The sequence below is a fragment of the Podarcis melisellensis genome (assembly GCF_964234715.1).
Source record: "Podarcis melisellensis genome assembly, chromosome: 6".
NCBI classification, from domain to species: domain Eukaryota; kingdom Metazoa; phylum Chordata; class Lepidosauria; order Squamata; family Lacertidae; genus Podarcis; species Podarcis melisellensis.
Window position 1 is genome coordinate 30956636 of NC_138538.1, and position 22523 is coordinate 30979158.

At 40.4% G+C, this 22523-nt stretch overlaps 1 protein-coding gene and 1 long non-coding RNA gene across 5 annotated transcripts in view; one reads left to right on the forward strand and one right to left on the reverse strand.

Moving 5' to 3' along the window:
• Positions 1-1847: 1847 nt before the first annotated feature.
• Positions 1848-22523, forward strand: part of UQCC1 (ubiquinol-cytochrome c reductase complex assembly factor 1) — a 41413-nt gene continuing 20737 nt past the window's right edge. The window contains exons 1-6 of one of the 4 annotated variants that reach the window (XM_081914469.1): positions 1848-1992; positions 3856-3960; positions 5248-5352; positions 10143-10250; positions 16441-16513; positions 19620-19677. In XM_081914469.1, coding sequence (XP_081770595.1) covers positions 1969-1992; positions 3856-3960; positions 5248-5352; positions 10143-10250; positions 16441-16513; positions 19620-19677 — 473 coding nt within the window. In that variant the 5' untranslated portion in view covers positions 1848-1968. Of the gene's footprint in view, positions 1993-2256; positions 2305-3855; positions 3961-5247; positions 5353-7865; positions 8023-10142; positions 10251-16440; positions 16514-19619; positions 19678-22523 lie in introns of those variants that run through there. The other 3 variants (XM_081914470.1, XM_081914468.1, XM_081914471.1) reach the window with 3 other exon arrangements.
• Positions 13750-22523, reverse strand: part of LOC309371632 — a 55014-nt gene continuing 46240 nt past the window's right edge. Inside the window, exon 4 of the long non-coding RNA XR_014169226.1 lies at positions 13750-13764. This is a non-coding gene — a long non-coding RNA (uncharacterized lncRNA). The remainder of the gene's footprint in view (positions 13765-22523) is intronic.

Consider the following 22523-nt stretch of genomic DNA (forward strand, 5'->3'; position numbering starts at 1 on the left):
GATCACTGGTCATTCACAGCCTCAGAGTACATGTTTACTACATGTTAACATCTCCCCTCCAAACATTATAGGTTCCAATCTTTCATTGAAGGCCAGAGCTCCTCATACTTTTTAGCATGTTCTGGTAAACCAGAAAAGCAACAGAGTGTGTTTCCAAATACTTATATAGTATTTGTTTTGTAGCCCTTTCTAGAGGTGGGGTGGGGGGTAAGAGAGAGAACAGTGGACACTGTGTGTCTCTATATCTATCAATTTTGTATTTATTTTTGGGAATTTGATTGGAGGAGAAATGGTTGCTGGCTTATGTAGCAACAAGGGTCTGTATTAACCATTTTCCTGCATTCACTCATTAAAAGCTACTGCAGCAGCAGCAGCTGTTTAGTAAGGAAAGACTGCTTGATTGCGGATGTCAAAGAGTTAAACAACTGTAAAAATTTTCATAGACATCTGAAAGCAACCCTGTTTTAGGAAGCTTTTAATGTTTTATGTTGGTTTTCCCCTTGTATTTTTATTGGAAGCCTCCCAGAATGGCTGGGGCAACCAAGTCAGATGAGCAAGGTTTAATAAATAAATTATTGTTGTTGTATTTCCAGAAAAAGTGTGTGTATCTGCTTCCAATGCAGCACGGAGGAAATGCTGTTGCTCTCTTATACAGAACCTCTTCCCCTGTCCATAAAAGTGCAGAGAATAATTGATGGAGGTTGTTTTTTTAGTGAGACAGTGTAAATATGAAATGATACTTTCCAAAATGAGTGCTATACTGTACTAGTCTTATTGTGAAGAAAACCACAAGATTAAAAATCGCAACCCTTCCTAGACAAAATCTTACCAGTTGCCATTGATTTTTTTTTTTTAGCTTTTCTTATGTACCGGGTAATTATAAATCTGTGGTTCTAATCTAAACATACATTGACAGCAATTGACATGGGTGTCACACCAAATGTATGGTTTGCACCAGGTGCAGTTATGGCTAGTTATGGCACTGGTTAAGCGTACAAGAGGGTGAGGAGAACAGAGAAAGTGGCCAGAATTAGGTCCTGCCACTTCATCCTTGGTATGTGTGTTGGGGGAGCTGGTTGTGGCTACTAACTGGTGGGACTAACTAAGCTACTGAAGATTAATGGGGCCCTTTATATGTCCAACTGTCCTTTGTCAACAACAAATTGTCACTGTCTTTTGTGTTGAATATATGCTACATGGTAATTTATGGACCTAATAGGTATCTAAAGCCATTTGCACATAACAAAATATGTATTTTTTCAAAGTAATTGCTGAACTGAAATACAATTAAGAAAAAGTATATTAACAGTGAAATAATTATTAAGCTCTAACTTAAAATGATTTTTATTCATAACAAACTTAATAATGCAAGCACATTGGCATTTGGCAATAACAAAAGTTCCTTTAGAAACACAATTTACAAAGACTCATAATCTTTATTTTGTTTTGTTTCATTTGTTTTTTATCTTATATTTTGGAAATGTACATCCAGTTGTTTTCTTCCTTTATAACTTTTTTGGGGGGGCCCAAAAGAGTGGGGCCCTAAGCTATAGCTTATTTAGCTTATACGTAAATCCGGCACTGCTAGAAAGCACCTTCCTCACCATACATCAAGTTTCCGAGGCTTTACGGGGAACAGATTTTGAGGATAAAATTAAAGAAACCTTCACGGCGTTTCCCAACAGCCAGCCCCCCCTCACCCCCTACGGAAAGTCTCCTGGCTTCCCCATAATAAATACGAGCTGCCCCACAGGCACAGGTCGCCCCTATGGCAGCTCCCGCAAATAGAGCTCCGTTATTACGCCCCTGGCGCTACGAAGGAGCTTCTTCAGGCGCACGCCCCGCCGCCCCCGGCCAGACACGCTCCGCAAGAGCATCCCGGGGGTCTAGGTGGCGGCGCCGGCATCGGATGAAGGAGCGGAAGCACTTTGAAGTTTGGCGGAAGCGGAAGCTCGTCCTTGAAGGATTATGGCGGCGCTGGTGAGGGTTGTGGTGAGTGAGGTTGGCGACTGCCTTTGCGCGCTGCCTTCGTGAGCTCGGCGGCCGGCACCGCTCTCTCGGCCTGCAGGGACAGGGCTGGGGAGGCCGGCTTCGGGCAGCCTCTCCGGGGCGGTGGGCTTGAGCCAGCCAAGGGGCGCGGGGTGGGCGTGTGTTGGGGGGGGGGGGAGAGAGAAGGGTCCGCAGGGGGCTGTCGGTGGGCAGCCCCACAAGCTGCGAGCAGGTTGGCGGTGGGAAGGCTGAGGAAATCGGGAGCGAGGGTTCCTGCTGCCCATGGAAGGCTTTGCCCTTGGAGGCTTCGGCGAGGTGACAGACGTTGCTGTGGGAAGGAAAAAAGCGCCGTAGCTGCTTCTGTTGGGACCCGTCGTAGAAGCATCACCGGCCTTCACAGAATTAGGCATAAAATTATTTGTTGCATTTATATCCCACCTTTTCATCCAGAGAGCTCAAGGTGGCATACATAGTACCCCCCTCTCAATTAATCCCCACAACAACCCTGTGAGGTAGGTTAGGTTGAGAGATGGTGACTGGCCCAAGATCACCCAGTGAGCTTCATGGCTCAGCAGGGAATTTGAACCCTGGTCTCCCAGGTCCTAGTCCAACACTAACCATTACAATGATTGTAAAGTAACTTCAGCGGCTGAGGCAGAAGCTCTGGTTGTATAACCAGGATCTTCAGCTCTTAATTTAATAGTCTGGCTCATGCTCTGTCATAATTAGTAGTACAGTAGTGCTATTTTTAAAATATTTGTAATGGCAATGGAGGTGGGCTCTGAGTCAAAACTCTTTGCAGAGATGGTCTTGACTTAAGCGCCACATTTTTCAGCTCTGTTTTCACTGCACCATTTCATGCCTGGTTCTCTGTGTCTGTATGGCTTAAATCAGAAATGGGGCATATCTGTCGGCTGGAGTGCTGTATATCCTTCTGGGCCACCTTCTGGGAGCTGTGTGCCACTGGTGGAAAGGGCCAGAGGCAATGTGGGGAAAGCAACACATAGAAAGTTTATATTTGTAAACACACACACCCCCTCCATTCAGGGAAGCAAGAAGCATTATCAGAGTTCAAATACACATTCCAGCAAAGCAAAGACATTTGGGGTATGAAACAGGGCTGGTGAGGTGTGAGTCTGGGGAGAGTCATATTTATGGCCAAGGCTCCCCACTCCTGGCTAAAACCTAAAGAATAGGAAGCTAAACCTCTTTTTGGCTTTTAGGATTGCTTACTAGCAGCAGCCTTTTAAGTCTCATTGTCTGTTATAACATTCTTCTTATGGGCTATGTAGTCAGCAAAAGGGCTGGAACTGGAAGGGACATGTGGGTTGATTTATCCAATCTTCTTTGGCCAGGCAGGATCTTTTAGAAGTTAAGCCATGTTACCCTGATTATATAATCTAGGATATAATTATATAAGAGAATAGCAGTGAGCAAGGTGTGGTAAGACACACAATGTCTTGAGGCAGGAAATAATTTAGACACATGGAGCCAGTTATATAATTTCCTGACTTTTGCTTGTATCAGTCACGTAGAGTGATTGTGGGTCCTTTTACACTGGGAACATTTAGTTGTTTTTCTTCATATCTTTGTGATTTTAGTTAAGACTTCACAGCTCTTAGTAGAGAACGTATCAGTTTGCCTGAGCAGATACTTCTGCATGCCCATTACATATTTGAACTTCTAGCAGTATGTTACTTTGAACTATAATTGTTCATACTGAATCATGCTGAGGAGATACAGAATCTTCAGATGAGCAGCACTTGTATTTTTACAGTATTATTCAAACATGGGGTTATAGGAAGGTGGGTGTCTGATAATGCTGGTCAAAATAATCACTGCTGATTAGTGGCTATTATTTTATAGACTCACCGAGCTGGAGTACCACAATGGATTGCATTATGCAGTGGATTGATACAAACGACATTAGCTCAGCAACAATGGGGCAGGATGCTCCATGGCACTCTCCAGGTACAATTTTTATTTTAAATTGCAAGAATGAGAACTTTGCTAGAGCTTATCATGGAATTAATAACTGTTCAGTTGTTTTTTTCAGAGCCCTAAGAGAAATGCATTGCAAATCTCTAGTGGTTCAATGGTTAGTATTTCATAATGCCTCTGAATAAAACTTCTGGAGAACATGAGTGTGAGAGTACCCTCATGTCCTGCTTGTGAGCTTCCCACAGGTATTTGGTTGGCCACTGTGGGAACAGAATGCTGGGCTAGATAGGTCTGAGAGCTGATCCAGCAAGTCTACTCTCTAACATTCCAATGTTAACTTTCCATGGCTTGTATTTACTCTTATTTCAGGGAACTGAATAGTTTGAGCCAGGTGTGACTTGCCATGCTAGTATTTACCCTTTCTCGAGGCCCAGCATGATATATACAATATGGAACATTATTCCTCACAAAACAGATTAAATATTGAGTGTAATTCTTTAGGCTCACAGCTCTCCTCAGTGGTTTTATGGATGCACCAACTGGAAATGGTATCAGACTAAAGCCTTGTGTCAGAAAGACATTCTAAAGGAAAGCTGTGTGGCTGCTCATCATTTGCTTTAGCCTATGAGTGCCTCAAGGATATGGGACAGTTATCAATATTTTAAATGGTCTGACATGGGTATTTGCTATTTGAATGTTGATGAAAATAGGAAGCAAATAATAAATACGATAAGCTCTATACCACATCCAAGCATATACAAAAAGTATTTTGGTTCAAAAGATAATGAAGAATGCAGACTTTTCAGTTTCATTGAGATAACTTTTACTGTAATTGTTCCCAGTTGCTGGGAATCACAAGAAGGCAGAGTGCTGTTGTGTGAAGATTCTGCTTGCAGATTTCCTATGGGTATCTGGTTGGCCACTGTAAAAACAGGATGTTGGAAAAGATGGGCCTTTGGCCTGATCCAGCAGGCTCTTCTTATGTTTTCAAGAGATTCCTGATAGTTGCAATATTTCTTAGGTTGAGGGTGTGTGGTGTCTTCATGACCTTTTCATCTTTTCTGGTGTATGAAGCTGGTAAGTTTAGAAGGCCAAGGCAATGTAACTCTTTCCTTATACATTTGCTACTTTTCTTCATCAAAGTTGTGCTGTGCTCATGTGTATAATAAACCTGATAACTTTGCAAGTCTCTGATCTGAAAATCTCCCACAGGGAAACACTAATGTGCAATTTGTGTGCCTAACTATATGATCCATTGTTGCCCTTCCATACTACTATTTTTTTAAGCTTGGTTATTTCTCTTCGTTGTTTTACCAGAGACACAAGAATGGCCAGTCACAACTAACCCAAGTTTGCTGTGGATTAATACAAACCATTGGTACAGTAAAGCAGCCAAACAGAACACTTCATCACACAAACAAGGTCAGACCAAACTGAAGTCTTGTATTTCAAAAATGCTGTCTGCCCCTATTGAACTAGGAATGTGGTTCTATTGGGGGTTGGGATTTTTTGAGTTAACAGGTTTCAAGCAAAACTTTAAATGCACAGTCTTTGCTGTCTTATTGTGCAGGAGAAGCATTAAATCCCAGAGTAATCTGAGGAAGTGACACTTGCTGAAACTGGCAGAATACTTTCAATGATTCAGACAAATTCATGGGAGATCTTAAATGGCTATAAACCAGAATGCTAAGGGGTGAGATGGCACAAATAGGGTACTAGGTTATTCTGACTACTAAGATCCACAAGGAAGAAAAATGAGATTGCTTTTTATACTACAATTTTTTATGCATTCAAAATCAGAGTGGGCAAATGATCTCTGAGAACTGTTTTTAGTTGCATCTTGCATAGCATCTTGTCTGATTCAGCTAACAGCTATCCAAAGCAATTCTTATGTCAACGTATCTTTATTGTGCCTGATGGTGTTTGTGATTTATTTGACTTATATCTGCCCTCTTACCAAAAGGGCCCAGGGTGGCAGGTGTAGCAATGATGAATTTTTTTTTAAAAAAACACTAAAAAAACTAAAAGCATTTTTTAAAGTTACGGGGGGGGGGGAGGATATATTTAAAAGTTCAAAAATTCTTATCTGCTGATCTCATAGCTACCAGGCTGATATTGTAAGCAATTTTTTTTTTCAAAAAAAATCCTGTAGATTTGCTATCATCAAAACCAGTCACACACACCATGGCATGAGCTATTTTTGCACCTTGGTAAATTCATAATGTACACTAGGTATAATCCTCTTGCCTATATGCGGGGAGATATAAGGCTAAGAATCTTGTCACTAGAGTTCTACTGCTCCTTTTTCTAGATTTGGAGGTGTGCAGTGGAAATGACTTGGCTTGTAGCCTGTTGAAGCCAGCCATGTGGCATGGCCCACATGTATCCCAAATTCCTTTGGTGTGTGAAAGTCCGTATGCTTTTTATGCCATACTTTGTGAGGAGGGTTAACAGATTTGGAGACTAAAGCAAAAGAGGGAAGGAGACTGAATGACAAAAAAGTTGTGAGCATTGGTGTAGAGCAGGGGAAATACTGACATGGAAGTGCTAAATTGCAGTTATTAACTAAGCCAGTTTTGCAAAAAAAAAAAGTTTTTTTTTAAAAAAGACACAAAAATGGTTTATTGCTTGTCAGCCCACATGTACCTGCGCTAATAATTTTTTGGCACTTGGGCTTGAAACAACAAACCCCAGACACTCTTTAACAATGGGCCCAACTTGCTGTTGTCAAGTTGCCTGAAGTGAATAGTGAATTCTTCCTCTCCATACTGGGTGAGTGGTTTCTCAACAACCTGGAATAAGCATAGCCAGTACTTTAAAAAAAATAAAAAAAATATCATCTGATGAAACTTAATCTGGAAAGTAGTTTAGGAAATGCTTGAGATACAGTTACAAAATTTTGGTCCTGAGTATGTCCATTTTCACTCAGCTGCCTCTGAGACATTAATTGTGAGTTCGGTTATGTCACATGCTAAGGGCCCTACATAGTAATTCAGATACAAAAGCTGTTAAATATTGCAGCAGTTTCACAGCTAAATGCACACTGTATTTCACTTGTTCATCTGGTTGAATACTTTTTTAAAATGCCAAGTTGGCAAGCTTCACAGCTGGAACTGGCTCATATATTTCTCTAATCCCACCCCCTCACCTTTCCTCTTTCCAGAATGTAAAGAAAATGTCAGATTGGGTTTTCTCTTAACTTCTTACTCTTTATGAAACCATGAAAAGTGTTTTCTATCTTGGTGACAGGGATGGGTGATGTTTTTCAAGCCAAGGACTGCATTCCCTTGTAGCTAACTTTCTGGGGGCTGGTGTCAAAAGTAGGTGAGGCTACAGCCATTCAGTTCATTTATTTTCTCACACACCTATACACAGGCATGCATTACATTCTCTCTCTCTCTCTCTCTCTCTCTCTCTCTCTCTCTCTCTCTCTCTCTTACACACACACACACACACACCCTTCACAATCACATGCCCTAGTTATTCTCTCACACACCTATCCCCACACAAGCATTTGCTCTTTTCATATTCACTCACATCATTAATCATCGCAGATCCACTGCCTTCAGTTAATCTATTCCCCCATCCATATTGTAAACATAAGGGTGGGCATATTGTCAGCCACTTCATAGGTAAGCTGTGGGGTGCAGGAGGGGACAAAGTGGGGCTGGTAAGGGTAAAGGGCCAAGGAGAGGTGTCTCTCGGTGAGAGTCAAAGTCCTAAAAGAGAGGCCCTGAGGGCCACATCTGGCCTGTGAATCATAGGTTCTGCCACCCGACTTATGATTTGTTCAACTTGGGGGGCACTACAATAATTGTCTGAAGAGGCTCATATCTACAGTAAGAAACCAACATGGGGAATTAAGAAATGAGGTGTATGCCTAATTGTAGAGCCTACTGCTGTGATTTATTTTCATAGTTTTGTTGTTGTTATTGGATCTTCATTAGGAAACCCTCTAGTGTGAGGGCCATCCATCCAGTGTCCTTGATGCCTGTCGAAGACTACTTGGCTTAAAGAGATGCACCCATGGAGTATCTTCACAGAAAAAGGGAGCAGTATGGGCAGGGACAGGGCACTTCATATGTACACTTTGTAAGTGGCTCAAACAGCAGTTGCTCCAGGCAGCTGTGTTATCATTTTAGCCAGCATCAATCCACCATCTCCTGCAATGACAGTAGCAGAGCTACTGGAAAGTACTAGCTGTTGAGGACACTTTAGTCAGTATGTCCACTAATTTGTATGACAAGGTAGTATCAGGATACTTTAGTTTATTGTTCATTTTAATTACTTTTTATTATTTATATATATGTTTTTAACTCTTCTATCAATCATTTTAATTTAATATTTTAATTTTTTTGTGAGCCGTTTTGAGATTTTATTACAATCAAATAATATAAGCATTTTGTTAAATAAAATAAATAATTGTTTAGGCGTACCATTTCTAGAGGGTAGATATGGGCAATGTCTGCTTTCCTTACCCTGGAATTGCAGATCACATGTGACTATTCATCAGAAACACTTGTATTTCAGACCATCACGCAGCTTCACATACTGCCATATCCTCTTAGAAAACAAATAAATGGTCTTGTGTGCTATGCTTACATGCCAAAGGGAATCTTTGCTGCTTACAAAAAAGTCACCATGCTGTGTTGTTCTTGTGTTGTTCTTGTTTGTATTACAAGTCATGAAAACAGATAAAATGTATCTCAGAGTAGATACATTTGAACTGCTGAATATCTTTATATCATATTCTTTCATGCCTTTCTTCTGAAATGGCACCCCTAAAACTACTAACTTCGAAAGACTCGAAGTCCATTATGGTATTTAGACCGATTAAAAGAGAGCTTAAGAGTTTGGGTAGACAATTTGAAAATGTAGTGAACTAAATATTCTTAAAAGAGGAGTCTATTCCAGAACGCATTATCACATGTGCTTAGTAGACCTGCTTAGTGGCAAACCATTTGCTTCACCTTTTTTCAGGTCTGAATTGAACCTAAGGTATTCTCATTTTCACTTGTGATAGTTTAAGGCTTATAAAATTAACAACTGTACAGTTCTTAATAGTCTATACAATGTACTATGTGAACTACATTTCAGAGCCCAGTTCCTTTTACACACACGTTAGAATGATTTTTAATGAAGTTATTGTATGCTGCTATTAGTAGCCAATATAATGCTAGTTTTAAAGGGGCAAATACACATTTAACAGTAAAGGTCGTTAAGATAAAACTTAACTGTACAGAAATAAGCTATTTTGTGAGATCTTCCATCTCCGATTGTTCATTTCAGGGTTGTGAAAGTAGATTTAGACAGCGATCAACAACCTCTCATCCTGACTTATAGCTATAGGTATATCCATGAATTTGTCGAATCTTGTTTTTCATGTTGCATATAGTGCTTTTGGTCATGGATTTTGGTCATGGGTTTCTCTATTTCTTCAAAGCACCAGCCTCACATTGGCTTCTTCAAGTTTATGTAGGCATAAATTACCTGGTTAATTAGAACAGGAAGGCCAAATGTGTTGCCAATAATATATTATCTCATAGGGCTGGACATCTTCTTATTTCTCATAGGCAACCATGCGGCCACATAGGCAACCATGCGGCCACATAGGCAACCATGTGGCCTTCATTCCTAACTCTCTTCAAATAGTCCAGCCGCCAGTTGGAACACAGAGTTACTGTTACTGTTGCAGACCATGCTCTGTGGTTTTTATGTGTTCCCATGTTAGAAACAATGGTTGTTTTTTTAAGGCTTAAGAATATTATTGAATAATCAGAAACATTGTTTTTATTGTCATGTAATGGCTTTGATTTCTTCCCAACAATATGGAAAGATCATGTTTTCCCACCTTGTGGGGTACACTTATCCCATCTTCAGGACTACTGGAGGTCCACAAGCGTGTATAACATGTAAATGTGATATAGAAGCATAAAGTCTAACACAGATGAGCCCACATTGCAAAAGTCACACCGCCAAGGCTACACAGACACCGGATTTCATATTTGTGTGGCCTGGTCAAATAGGACCATGCATGTGGCAGATAGGCATGGCAGCCTCCACCTCCTACTCCAGATTGGCCTGGCCTGGACAATACCTTTCCTCTAATGTGTGAAGTATCCCTTTTGGCTTAATGTAGCTTTAATTTGCAGACAATGCTTTGGTGATTAAGATGTGACTCCTGTTAACACATTTCTTTGCTTTTATTATAGGTTTTTACAGCCAAAGACTCCCCTCAGCCATCTGAAGAGAAAGTAGGTGCTTTCACGAAGCTAATAGAAGCAATGGGTTTCACAGGACCACTAAAATATAACAAATGGGTAAAAAATTCATCTTGTTTTCAGTGGCTCTAAATCAGGAAGGACTACCAGAATAAAGTAGTTCAAACTTCTGCTTACAAGAGCATGTCTGAATGTCTTTTATGGTGCAATCCTACGTATGTCTGCTTAGAAGGAAGTCCCACTGAGTACAGTAGGGGCTCACTCTCAGGTACACATCTGTAGGTTTGCAATGCTACTTCACATTTGTATCTGAATGGCTAAAAGCTTGTGTATGTATGGATTTTAGCCAATTATAGTGGACTGGCTGGACATTTGTGCCACATTTTCTGGTGGAACTACCATCTGATTTATTTATTGATATTCCACTTAATCCCAGAGTGTCTTACAGCAGTTTTTTTTTATTATCAATATGTCTGACCCCCAGGGGCTCAAAGGCACTAAAATTCTTTGGGTTAAAAAAGGCCAAATGAAGTAAAAATACATTATAAACATAAAATATGTCTAAAACAACAGCAGAGCTCATATCTCACCTTGAATGACCTGTCTAAAAATACATTGAAAGGATGGGGTGGGGGTGTACACAGCGACTTGCTAAATTTGTTAAAGAGGATGGGAAAGGGGCAGTTCCGGGTGTGGTGGTGGTGGTATCTCTTGAGCTTTGTCCAGGAGATAGATTGATCTTCACCCCCAGTCCCTGGAATGCTCCTCTTCCAGCAGAAAATGCACCAGCTGCTTTTGTTTAGAAGCTTTATTTTTAATTTCAGTCCCTTTTAGTCTTCTCCTGTGTGTGTATTTTATTTTATTAAAAGATTATAGACCTCCTTTCAGGGCAGTTGCCATGACAAGGCAGTGTACAGTGAAATAACACAATAAATATAATAGAAAAAGCAGTGCAGTAAAATTTTATCCAGATACAACAATGAATCAAAATTAGATTAGATGAAAACATCTTAAGAGCATATACTGATGTTACACAACAAAATAACTGTCTGCCATCCCATCTCTACAATCATTGATTTGATAAGCCTGTTGATCTTTTAAGATGTTATTACTTGAAGATAAGGATAATGCTACTGGCATTATTGGACCACTTCTGCTGCTGGCCTGGCACCTTAGTAACATGGAAAGTTCTCAGAGGGCCCATTTCCATAAATGACCCCATATACCATCATGGGCTGGTATGAAGCTCCATCCTGGGCCCTGTGAAATTTTGATCTGGCTGGCTTGGATTGCATTGTGATTTTATGTTGTATAGACATGGATGTAGCTGAATCTATAAAAACTGACTGACTGAGCAGATGGTTTGCCTAGCATACATGGGATTCCTTGACTCTCACAAACATTGCATTCCATAGTAAGCACCAACAATAGTGTTCACAAGCAAGCCTACGGTCACTTAGTCTGAGGTCTGGAAATGATTATTCCATCACATCTCTTGGATTCATTTCACCCACTAACTATCCTCACTGCTTAAAAGAAAATCTGCCTCCTTTCTGAGCCCTCCAGATACCAATTTCCTGGGATCTCAACTATGTTTTTAAAGAGAACTAGAAAGTTGTACATACCTATGACTAGTGTTATATCAATCAAAAGTACGGTTTATGTTGTGGTGCTTCTCTTCAGTACCACAATTGACCCTCCTGCCCATGCTATCAAGTTGGAATTGGATGTGGTATACTGTCAAACTGCCTATGGCATTGGGATGTGAAAATGGGAGTTTTCACTAAATTAAGCATTTCTATAACTATCATACTTATAATTTTCCATGTAGTCAAAATACTGTAAACATTCCTGTAATATGGAGTTGTTCAATCTGTAAAATTAAATACTATTTCTTTAAAGCAAGGTTCTTAAAAATAAGTAGTAGATACTTATTTGAGCTGGTCTTCTTGAAAGAACTAAGAATCTTATGAGAACTTAAAGCTTAGCTTCTACGCTTGCACCAACTATCAGAAATTTTACAAAGCCAGGTGGAAGCAAAATCTAGATGTTTGCTGTTCTAATTACTGTACTTGAGGGAAAACTTGGTGGAAGATAGTTGGAACTTTAGTATGGTGTCAGAGTGCAACAATACTTTGAGAGGTTATTCGAAAGAAAGAGCACTGAAGTTACTTGTCAGTTATTACAGTTCCATTTGGGATTAATTTTTCCAGTTCCATAACTCTACTACAGTGGTACCTTGGGTTACATATGCTTCAGGTTACATACGCTTCAGTTTACAGATTCTGCTAACCCAGAAATAGTACCTCGGGTTAAGAACTTTGCTTCAGGATGAGAACAGAAATCGTGCTCCGGTGGTGCGGCAGCAGCAGGAGGCCCATTTAGCAAAAGTGGTGCTTCAGGTTAAGAACAGTTTCAGGTTAAGTACGGACCTCCGGAACGAATTAAGTACCGTATTTTTCACTCTATAGGACGCACCAGATGATAAGCCGCATCTAGTTTTTGGGGGGCGGAGGAAAACAAGAAAAAAATATATTTTGAATCCCAGAAGCCAGAACAGCAAGAGGGCTCTGGCTTCTGGGATACCGTGTGGCTGTTCTGGCTTCTGGGATAACCGTGCCAAGCCTCTTCAGGGCAGCGGGATGAAGGCTCCCCCTGCCCGAAGAGGCTGCGCACAGCTAAGGCAGAAGCCAGGGCAGGCGCATCGCTGAAGGGGCGCTGCGCAGAGAGGAAGAACTGTGCAGTGCCCCTTCAAGCGAAGCTGGAGAAGGAACAGACGGAGTCCCTTCTGTTCCTCCTCCGGCTGCGCAGGACAGGGGCCTCGCTGCGAAGCTGGAGAAGAAACAGAAGGAGTCCCTTCTGTTCCTCCTCCGGCTTCCAGGCAGGCGCGTGGCTGAAGGGGCTCCGTTCCTCCTCCCGCTTCACTGAAGGGGCGCTGCGCAGCTCTACCTCTCTGCGCAGCGCCATTCACTCCATAAGACGTACCCACATTTCCCCTTACTTTATAGGAGGAAAAAAGTGCGTCCTATGGAGCGAAAAATATGGTACTTAACCCGAGGTACCACTGTACTGAACTTAGTAGTAGAGCAAGAAGGCCCTATACAGTGGTATCTCGGCTTATGAACTTAATCCATTCCGGAATTCCCTTCTTAAACCAAAGCCGTTCTTAAACTGACGCGTGCTTCCCCTAATGAGGCCTCCTGCCGCCAGTGCCCTTCCGTTCTTAAACCGAGGTAAAGTTCACTAACCGGAACACTACTTCCGTTTTTGCGGAGTTCTTCTACCGAATAGTTCATAAACAGGGCTGTTCTTAAAATGAGGTACCACTGTACAGTACTACTAGCCTGTTTGCTGTTACTGTGACACAGATCACGGTACAGGTAATGAGTACAGGCATTCTTTTCAAGATCATTCAGGACAGGACTTAAAATGTAAGAACCAGAACCTTGGATTGGGCCTGGAAATAAACTGGCAACCAGTGCAACTGATACAATATCAGTGTAGTATGTTCTGGCTATACTCACCTATAACCGGTTGGTTACACTTTGTACCAGCTGTGGTTTCCCACCCATGTTCAAAGGCAGCCCCATGTAGAACATTACAGTAGTCCAATCTGGATGTGACAAATGCATGAATGACTGAGGCGAGATCTGACCTCTCTTTACATAGGGTTGCAGTTGGAGTACCAGCCTAAGCTATCATCACCACCAGAGGTTTCCCAGACAGCAATAATTCCGGAAATACCAACTAACTGCTAACTGATCCTTTAGGTTTAGTGCAACAGTGTCAAGGACAGGCTGAAAAGCTCTATACAAAGGTGTCTACTGTCCCACCCACAGTATCTATGTCATATCTGGATTAAGCTTCTCCCTCATTCTCCCCAAATGGTTTAGGAGCTCCACAGTCTCCTCAGAATAAGCTTGCAGAAGAGAAAAATGACTTCTCGCTGTGGCTTCATATAGATAATTCACATAGCAATATGGTTAGTAATATATTTTAGATATAACTTGAGTTATTCTGCCTGCCTATCAGCTACCTTGATTACCTTGTCTGGTGATTTAGTACACATGGATTCTTTTTTTCCTTCCTTTGCAAGTGCAACTTAAATTCAGGGTTCATCTGGAAAGGAAGATTTTTTTCCTTAATGGAGCCAATCCCAGCAATTATTGAATTTGGAACCAAATTTAAAATGTGCTAAATACAAGTCCCATTTGCAGAATGATCAGGAGTGCACTCCAACACTCCTTTTTGTTCTTTGTAGCCACAGCTTTACCTTGATGTCAGATGCGTGTAGCTGAGGAGAAGTGGATTTACATACCAAATGAGGACCCCTGGCAGGCCTGGTTTGCCCCATGGGCCAGATGTTCCCTATGCTTGCCCTATAGGAAGCTGCCTTATACCAGATCAGACATTTCTGGCCCATTTAGTCTTGCATTGCCTCATCTGACTTATATTGGCTCTCTAGGGATGTTGGCCAGGGTCTTTCACATTACACACAACCTGACACTTTTAGCTGGCGATGGCAGGGATTACATTTGGGTTCTTGTTTCATACTAAGCATGTGTGCTTCCACTTTTACTGCCAACAACACAGGAAAAAAAATAAGAATGTCAACTAGTTCACTAAATAGCACCTGGATTTCTGGGTGCTTCTGCAACCTTGTGAGATGCAGTTTAAATAAATACTTGGCCAATCAAATTGGAACTAAAGAGCCCAATCTAGATTCTGGAATATAGCATTAGGCTCTGGGCTTCTAGCAGCAGCACAAAGGGACTCCTTGTGCTTTTGAATCCTTTGGCTCTAGTTCTACATAGCACAGGAATGCCAACACAAGGGGCTTTAAAAAAATCTGGAGTGGGTGGAGCCTGAGCTAATGCCAGAGCACACTTTTGCTGTAGTGAAGAAGTGAGTTTTGTATTTCAGCAACTGAGTCAGAGGTTTTCCCATCTGCTTCTCTTACACATCTTGTGCTTGCACTGCAACAAGTATAATAGGGAATAGAATGGGGCTGAAACTTGTGGGGTGATTTGCCTAAGGTGAAGATCCTCAGTCCATCTTTTGTATACATGCATTCATTGAGCCTAGTACTCAAAACTGCACAGAGCATGTGCTCCTTCACATGTGCCATATATTCTCTGATATGTTGTCACTGTGGGCTCATTCAGTTTATTTTCCAGATGATCTTTGTTTTCATTATAATTTCCTTTATGGGCCCTTTGAGGGTCTTTTTCTCTTGCTGCTCTTGCTTTTTCCCAGATCTGAGATGGAGGAGTATTGAGCGTCCTGCTCTTTCTTTGTCTTTATTTTAACTTTGCAGAGGCTCACCAGAAACCTGTCTGGAAATTGGCTTGCAGTCTCCTACACTGTTGTTGGTTTTATAAAAAAAAACCTGGTCTAGACAAGTTGGAGTTCTTAGAAAGGGGAAGGGTTAGGATTAGAGGACCTGAAGAACTAATTAATCAATTGCTATAATTTTTACTGCCCAAGAAATTGTTAGTGTAAATAATAAATTGGTTAGTCATAATTTCCTGGACTGAAAAGAGATGGTGGCTACTAGCCAGTATAAGTTTAAGAATATTGCCAGCCCAACAAAATATCATTCTGTGGCAGGAAAATCCAGTAAACATAATGTGTTTCTTGACTTAAGAACATGGAATTGTGTCAACTTTTATTGGCGGAGTAGAAAAAAATATTGGCTGGAATATTGACTAATGTGTCAATGTATAAATGGTATACATGAAACAAGACCTTGGAAGGGCTAGTCTTAGAAGTGAGTACAGTATGCAAATATTTTTTCATTTATGAACTTACTCATCAGATCTCCATATAATGGAATGAAACAGCAAACACATTAGAAAACAGTATTGCTCTTGATTGTCATTAACAGGAATTTAGATGGCCTAAATGTGTGAAGAGCTGAAATGCATGCAAAAAACCTTGACAGATGTTGATAAAAATGGTGCACTGCTGACTAGACAGTTTGAGCATTTGGAGTCATTGATATGATAACCCAAAAGTTAACTTAGTATTTTGGTTTGTTTTCAGTATGGGAGAGTGCTTTACAGTTAAATAGCAACAAACGTAGCACAATAATATAAGTATCTCTGAAGACTGAAGGCCATCTCCACAATTATTTATGCAAATGTTTTAAGATAGCCAGACTATTTTATTACAGTCCCTAAACAAATGTATAGTTTTGATAGCTGAAGAAGTGTACTTGGTGTGATTAATGAAAACTCTCACATTATGCATGTTGTGAGTACTAAAAGCAATTGTTTTTCCTCTCCAGAAAATCAAAATAGCAGCCCTGCGAATGTACACATGCTGTGTGGAGAAAACAGACTATGAGGAATTCTTTAACAGTAGGTTTTCCATCTCTCATCTCTTATTCACTTCTATTACATCCCCACCCTTAGGTTATGGAGGAAGTAGGACAGCCTGCAGCGTGGGTTTAATGCTCAAATCTTGCTTATTTCCTTGTAAGTGTGTATGCCTACACTTATTTCTGCCTGTTATAAGGAACAGTTCTTATGAAACAAAGCCCGCTATACAGGCAACATATTGCATATTTAAAAGGAAAAGAAAGAGGTCATTCATATCCAACCTACTTTTTTTAAAAAAACCATATCTTACCAATATGAAAACACTAGTCTTCACTGTCACTGCAGGTAACCTAAGCACTGAGTTTCCTGCCCTGTTGCCACTCCTGTATGCTCAACTTGTTTTTCAACCATCCTATGATCCTTTAATTATTCAAGCACAGAATGGAATGTGGAATGTGAAGCCCATGTTTGGAAGAGAGCTATCATTAATATGGCCCTGCAATAATAATTAATGACTTGGCTGTTAAACACGAGAGTGATTTTCAACTAACAGATCAGTGTATAATGAGAATTGAGTGAACAACCAGAAATCATAATCCATTTTCCCTCATCTTTCCAGTTTATAACAGAATCAATAAAACCACAAAAACTAAAGTAAACATGTAAAATTAACCAAGTTGCAGACAGAAGGCTTGCCTAATGAATAAAAAATTTCAGAAAGTGGTGAGATGTCACCAGAGAAGGTGCCATATGAATCTCTGAAGATACGGAGTTCTAGAACAGTTGCCATAACAGAGTTTCCCCACATGTTCCCACTAATCATGCTCAAATGGGGTTGGGAGATGTAGGAAGACCTCTTCCAGTGATTTGGGTGGATTGGCAAGATTGGTAGAAGGAATTGATCCTTTAAGTATCCTTGATGTAGGCTGTTTAGGAAATCTGCCAGGTCAGCTTCTCCACCCCATCTTAAGCCATGAAGAGCAAGGATCAAACGCACAAGTGGTCTACACCAGTTGGGTTCATCATAAGTCTTTGCTTGCTACCCCTCTCATCCCTGCAGTTTTTTAATTAATCGAAGCTCCCAGAAACTAGAGAGCCAATCTGGTTCTCACTCATAAGAGTGGATATTTGGGAGTGATAATTTTGAGAGTGCTAATCATTTCTCCATTCCAGAGGTCAGCTACAGCTTGAAGGAAGGGGGCCATAGTTCAGTGTTAGAGTACATGCATCCCAGTTTTAGTCCTTGCCATCTTCAGGCCTGTTTCCTGTCTGAAACCCTGAAGATCTGCTGTCAGTCAGCATGCAGACGATGTTGAGCTATGTGGACCAATCGTCTGAGGCTGAAAAGGGAGCATTCTTTGACAGAACCACCACTAGTCACAGCTGAGAAAATCCCCCAGAGCCATAGGGATACAGTGGAGGTTGTCTTTCTCCTCTGCAGAGGTGAGAAGTCGCAGGACACATTTTAAGGCAAGTATATTAATGCTGACAGTTGAGAGCCAGTGTGGTGTAGTGGTTAAGAGCGGTAGTCTCGTAATCTGGGGGACCGGGTTTGCGTCTCCGCTCCTCCACATGCAGCTGCTGGGTGACCTTGGGCCAGTCACACTTCTCTGAAATCTCTCAGCCCCACTCACCTCACAGAGTGTTTGTTGTGGGGGAGGAAGGGAAAGGAGAATGTTAGTCGCTTTGAGACTCCTGAAGGGGAGTGAAAGGTGGGATATCAAATCCAAACTCTTCTCATGATCTTGGTCTTATGTTAACACCTTGCTCACTCAAAATACAGCATTTGTTGTTTATTTAAAATGTTTATCTGCTTAGCTGTGATTCCTGCATTTAGCTATGACTCCTGCATTGCAGGGGTTTGGACTAGATGACCCTTGAGGTTTCTCTCAGCTCCACAATTCTGTGATTCTATGATCCTCCAGTTTAAGAAAAACCAAAGGTGACTCTGACAATAAAATAGCAAATAAAATTAAACTTAAAATGTACATGAAGCAATAGAAGCACAGGAGAGTATTAAGTCTAGCAGAACCATTGGTTTAAAACAGCTTTGGTAACATGCTGAAAAGCCTGGGCAAATATGCCGGAAAAGACATGAGACTTGGTACCAGGCAAAGGTCCTTCAAGAGGGCATTCCACATAATGGGTGATAAAACTGCCTCTGCCTGGTAAGCACCCAATTTTAGGAGTCAGGAACTTAGAGAAGGGCCTTCATATAATGTAAAATTTGGGCAGGCTTGTGTGGTCAAGTGTCTTGAGTACTAAGCCATTGAACTGTTCCTGGAAATATACTGCAGCCACTACAGTTATTTAAGAAGTTATCCTAGTTAGTAGCCTAGTTCTTCAATTTTCCAGTAACAAAAGTTTCCAAAAAGTCTTAAAAAACACTACAGCACATTGCCGTAATATAGATGAGAAGTTACTAGGGTGTGGATAGCTGCTGCCCATTTTTTTTTGTTTTTTTTTAAAGACAGGCTGTAGCCATGGGCATAGCCAGGATTTATTTTAAGGGGGAGGCAGGCTTTATGCTGGGGGGGGGGCAAAATCAAAATACCTGCAATACAATCAGGCAGCTAGTTAAGCATTTCTGTTTATTTACTTAATGGGGGGCAGCTGCACCCCTGTGGCTACGCCTATGGCTGCAGCAGGCTTAACCATTTGAAGGTGCTGCATGCCGTGGGTGCCCCATGAACCCCCACTGTATCCAGCCCCATCCAGAACAGTTTGGACATCTCCCTGTTCTATGAATTGCACACCAACAGTGAAAGAGAAACTAGGTCAGTCCCAAACCTGATAAGGAGCAATAAGCTGAAGCTCAATCCAGATAAAATGGAGATTTTGTTTGGTGGGCAATTTATCTCCCTTGTGGTATTAACTGCATAGCAAATTATCATTCATTTTTAAACTTTGCATAGGAAAACATTTGATTTTGTTACAATATTTATTATTGTATTTTATTTTGTTATTATTATTTATACCCTGCCCATCTGGCTGGGTTTCCCCTGCCACTCTGGGGGGCTTCCAATACATATAAAAACATAATAAAGCATCAAACATTAAAAAATACATTTGTGTAAATTCATTTACTTTTTTAAAAAAAGATTAAAGTAATGGGTTTTTAAAATAATTATATATATTTTTTAAGAATTTCAGATGCCTGACACGTTGAACTCATGGTTTTTAGTAGCACAGCTTCACGTCTGGTAAGCAAAACTTTAAAGCTATATTTTCTGCCCCTCAAAAGCTGTATTTTCTGAATTCTGCAACGTCTATACCAACTACAGAAGTCTGTCACTGCTAGTGACAAAAATATTGGACTTGTGGGGAGTTTTTTTAAAAAACAAAGGTCAAAGAAGCCTAATATTTGTAGTTATTTCTAAAGTCTGGTAGGGGGAAGGATATGGCTAGGAATAACTTTAAAATAAATAAATATATAAAGGTTTCATTCACCTTGAATGGAAAGGTCTCTTATTTAGCTGTTATAGGAAAATCTCACATTTACGTAAAAGTGGTTTGAATTGTGAGAACCTGTGGTGATTTTACTTTCTGGTTGTCAGAAGCCTTTAACAAATTATACCATTGACATTTACATTTGCACCTCTAAAATGTACCTACAGATTAAGTGAATGCCAGGTTGGTTGCATGTAGAATATTTAACACCTCAGAAAGTGAGTTTTTCCTTCATTTGTTAAATAACTGGCCAAGAAAAATAATTAGGCAAAATATAGTTTTCATCTAAAGTTACGTGTTTGAAAAGGTCAAAGTGATATAGCAATGATGCAGAAGGAAGGAAATTATTTTTCCAATTGCTTGCCTCTCTGAAAGTTAATAGCACTAGATTTGAGTCTACCAATATAGACGCTCAAAAGGTGTCACCGAACAAAGTGTAACCACATGACCCAGATAGCATGTGTACTTTTTTTTCATCTCTCCTTTTCCAAGCTTTCTCAATTACTTCAGGGTTGCAAATGATATTATGAACTTTATTCCAGTGGTGTTAGCTTACATTCAGAAAATGAGACACCTGAAAGATTAAAGTATGTATGCATCTCATGAATGCATTTAAGAAAGCCCCTTATTAGAGCACATTAATCACTGGGTTGGGGAAATAAAGGTGTGACGCAGAGACACGTGAATCCTGAGCTAATATAGGGTGCTTTGGGGGGATTTTGGTTATGTCCCAAGGTGAACTGGGGATCTGACCAGGTACCTGAATAAAGTGAGGTCCTGTGGTGCCTCAGTGATTAAGATGTCTAAAAATGTTGCAGAAAAGTTTCTGCTAACAGCAAAACTAATGTATTTAAGCTTACCTTGAAAGGGAAATACTAGGTAGGCTGTGAGGGAAGGGAGAGTAGACACCAGGATGGGAAGCTAAGGGGGGAAATGCTCTCTTGTGATTGACAGGTCAAGCTTGTAATCAAATGGAATTGTTTTACTTTGACTCTCCAATCTGTGTTCTTGAGGAGGAATGTTGAAGAAAAATAACCTTTGCCGAATATGAGCAAAAGCGCGGAAGCATATATCTATCTTGTTTATTTAATTATTTTTAATTATTTAAGAAACTTATATTCCACTTGATTGGAAATAGACTCTCTAAGCGGTTTACAAGAAACAAGCATTAACATTTTAATAAAAGACAAAGTATTTAAAGAATTCAAATACAGTGGAACCTCATTTTTCGAGTGTCTCGGAAGCCGAAGGCCAAATGCCAAAAACCCAGAAGTAATTGCTTCTGTTTTCAAACATGCCTTGGAAGTCGAACAACTTCCGAGGCACATTTTTCCATTTTTTCAATGGATTTTGCTGACTGCCCATTGATCCTCAGTTTTTGAATGTTTCGGAAGTCGAACGGTCTTCCAGAACAGATTATGTTCGAAAACCGAGGTTCCACTGTATAATTAAAATCAACAGTTAAGATGAAACAGCTTAAATCATATGCATTCATCACATGCATGTCTGGAAAGACTTGCCTGAACAAAAATGTGTTAATAAGGTGCTGAAAAGAATACAGCAATGGTACCTGCCTGGTGTCAATAGGCAGAGAGTTCAGAAGTGTGAGTGCTGCGAAAATAAAAGATTGTTTCCCCACCCCACCCCTGGTACCTATTTGTTTGTTTGTTTCATATAACTTATATTCCACCTGTAGAAAAAAAAAATCAAAGCAGTTTACAAAAATGATAAAACAATTAAATTATCACTAAAAATTTACAGCCATAATTTAAAACATAGAGAAAGTAAAAATCACAATAGACTAAAACAAATAAAAATTCATACTAACTTTAAGTGATTCCTTTTTTATCTCCCCTCCCCGCCCAACTGCAACGGCTACCCTTGCTGGAAAACCACAGCTTGTATCCTTCTGAAATTTGTCAGAATTCGCTCCCTAATAAGGATATACCATTTCCTTAAATTCCACACACACACCCCAAATAAAAGTTACAGATCTTTCATATTGAGTGCAACACAAAAAGCCCCGGAGCAAGTTGCCTGCACTGTGACAGGCTTTATTTATCCACCCTGGAGCAGGGGCAAAGGGAGCCTTCCTTTTTCTGAAGTGGACTGTGCCTTGGGCCCTGCACCAAATTTAAGTTGAAACTGAATCTTGTGGCCAGAAACCATTTTTGCAAGTTGCTTTGGGTTACATTTTGTAAATAAAATTGACTAATAAGTGCAATAAATAATAATAAATATAATGATCTTATCCTCTGAACGTTCATTCTTCATTGCTGATGTTAGACTCACAGAATTGCTATACGTAGTAACTAGCTCTGTAGATGGCCATCACAGCAGCTGAAAGCAGCCATGCTAATTGCTGTACTTGTATTTTTAAAAGTAAGTGTTGAATGTATTCCAAATATTTCTGGTACCCTTGCAGCTAATTACATCTCAATGATACTTTAATCATACAAGCTATTATGTGTTACCTGCATTCACAACTCAGATTGCACTTTGCCCTAAGGCTGAAGATGCCAGGTTGAGGCAGCCCTGTGCTCATCAATTTCATTGTGCAAACCTCCTTTGTTTACCTCTTTCTAAAATGCTGAACAGG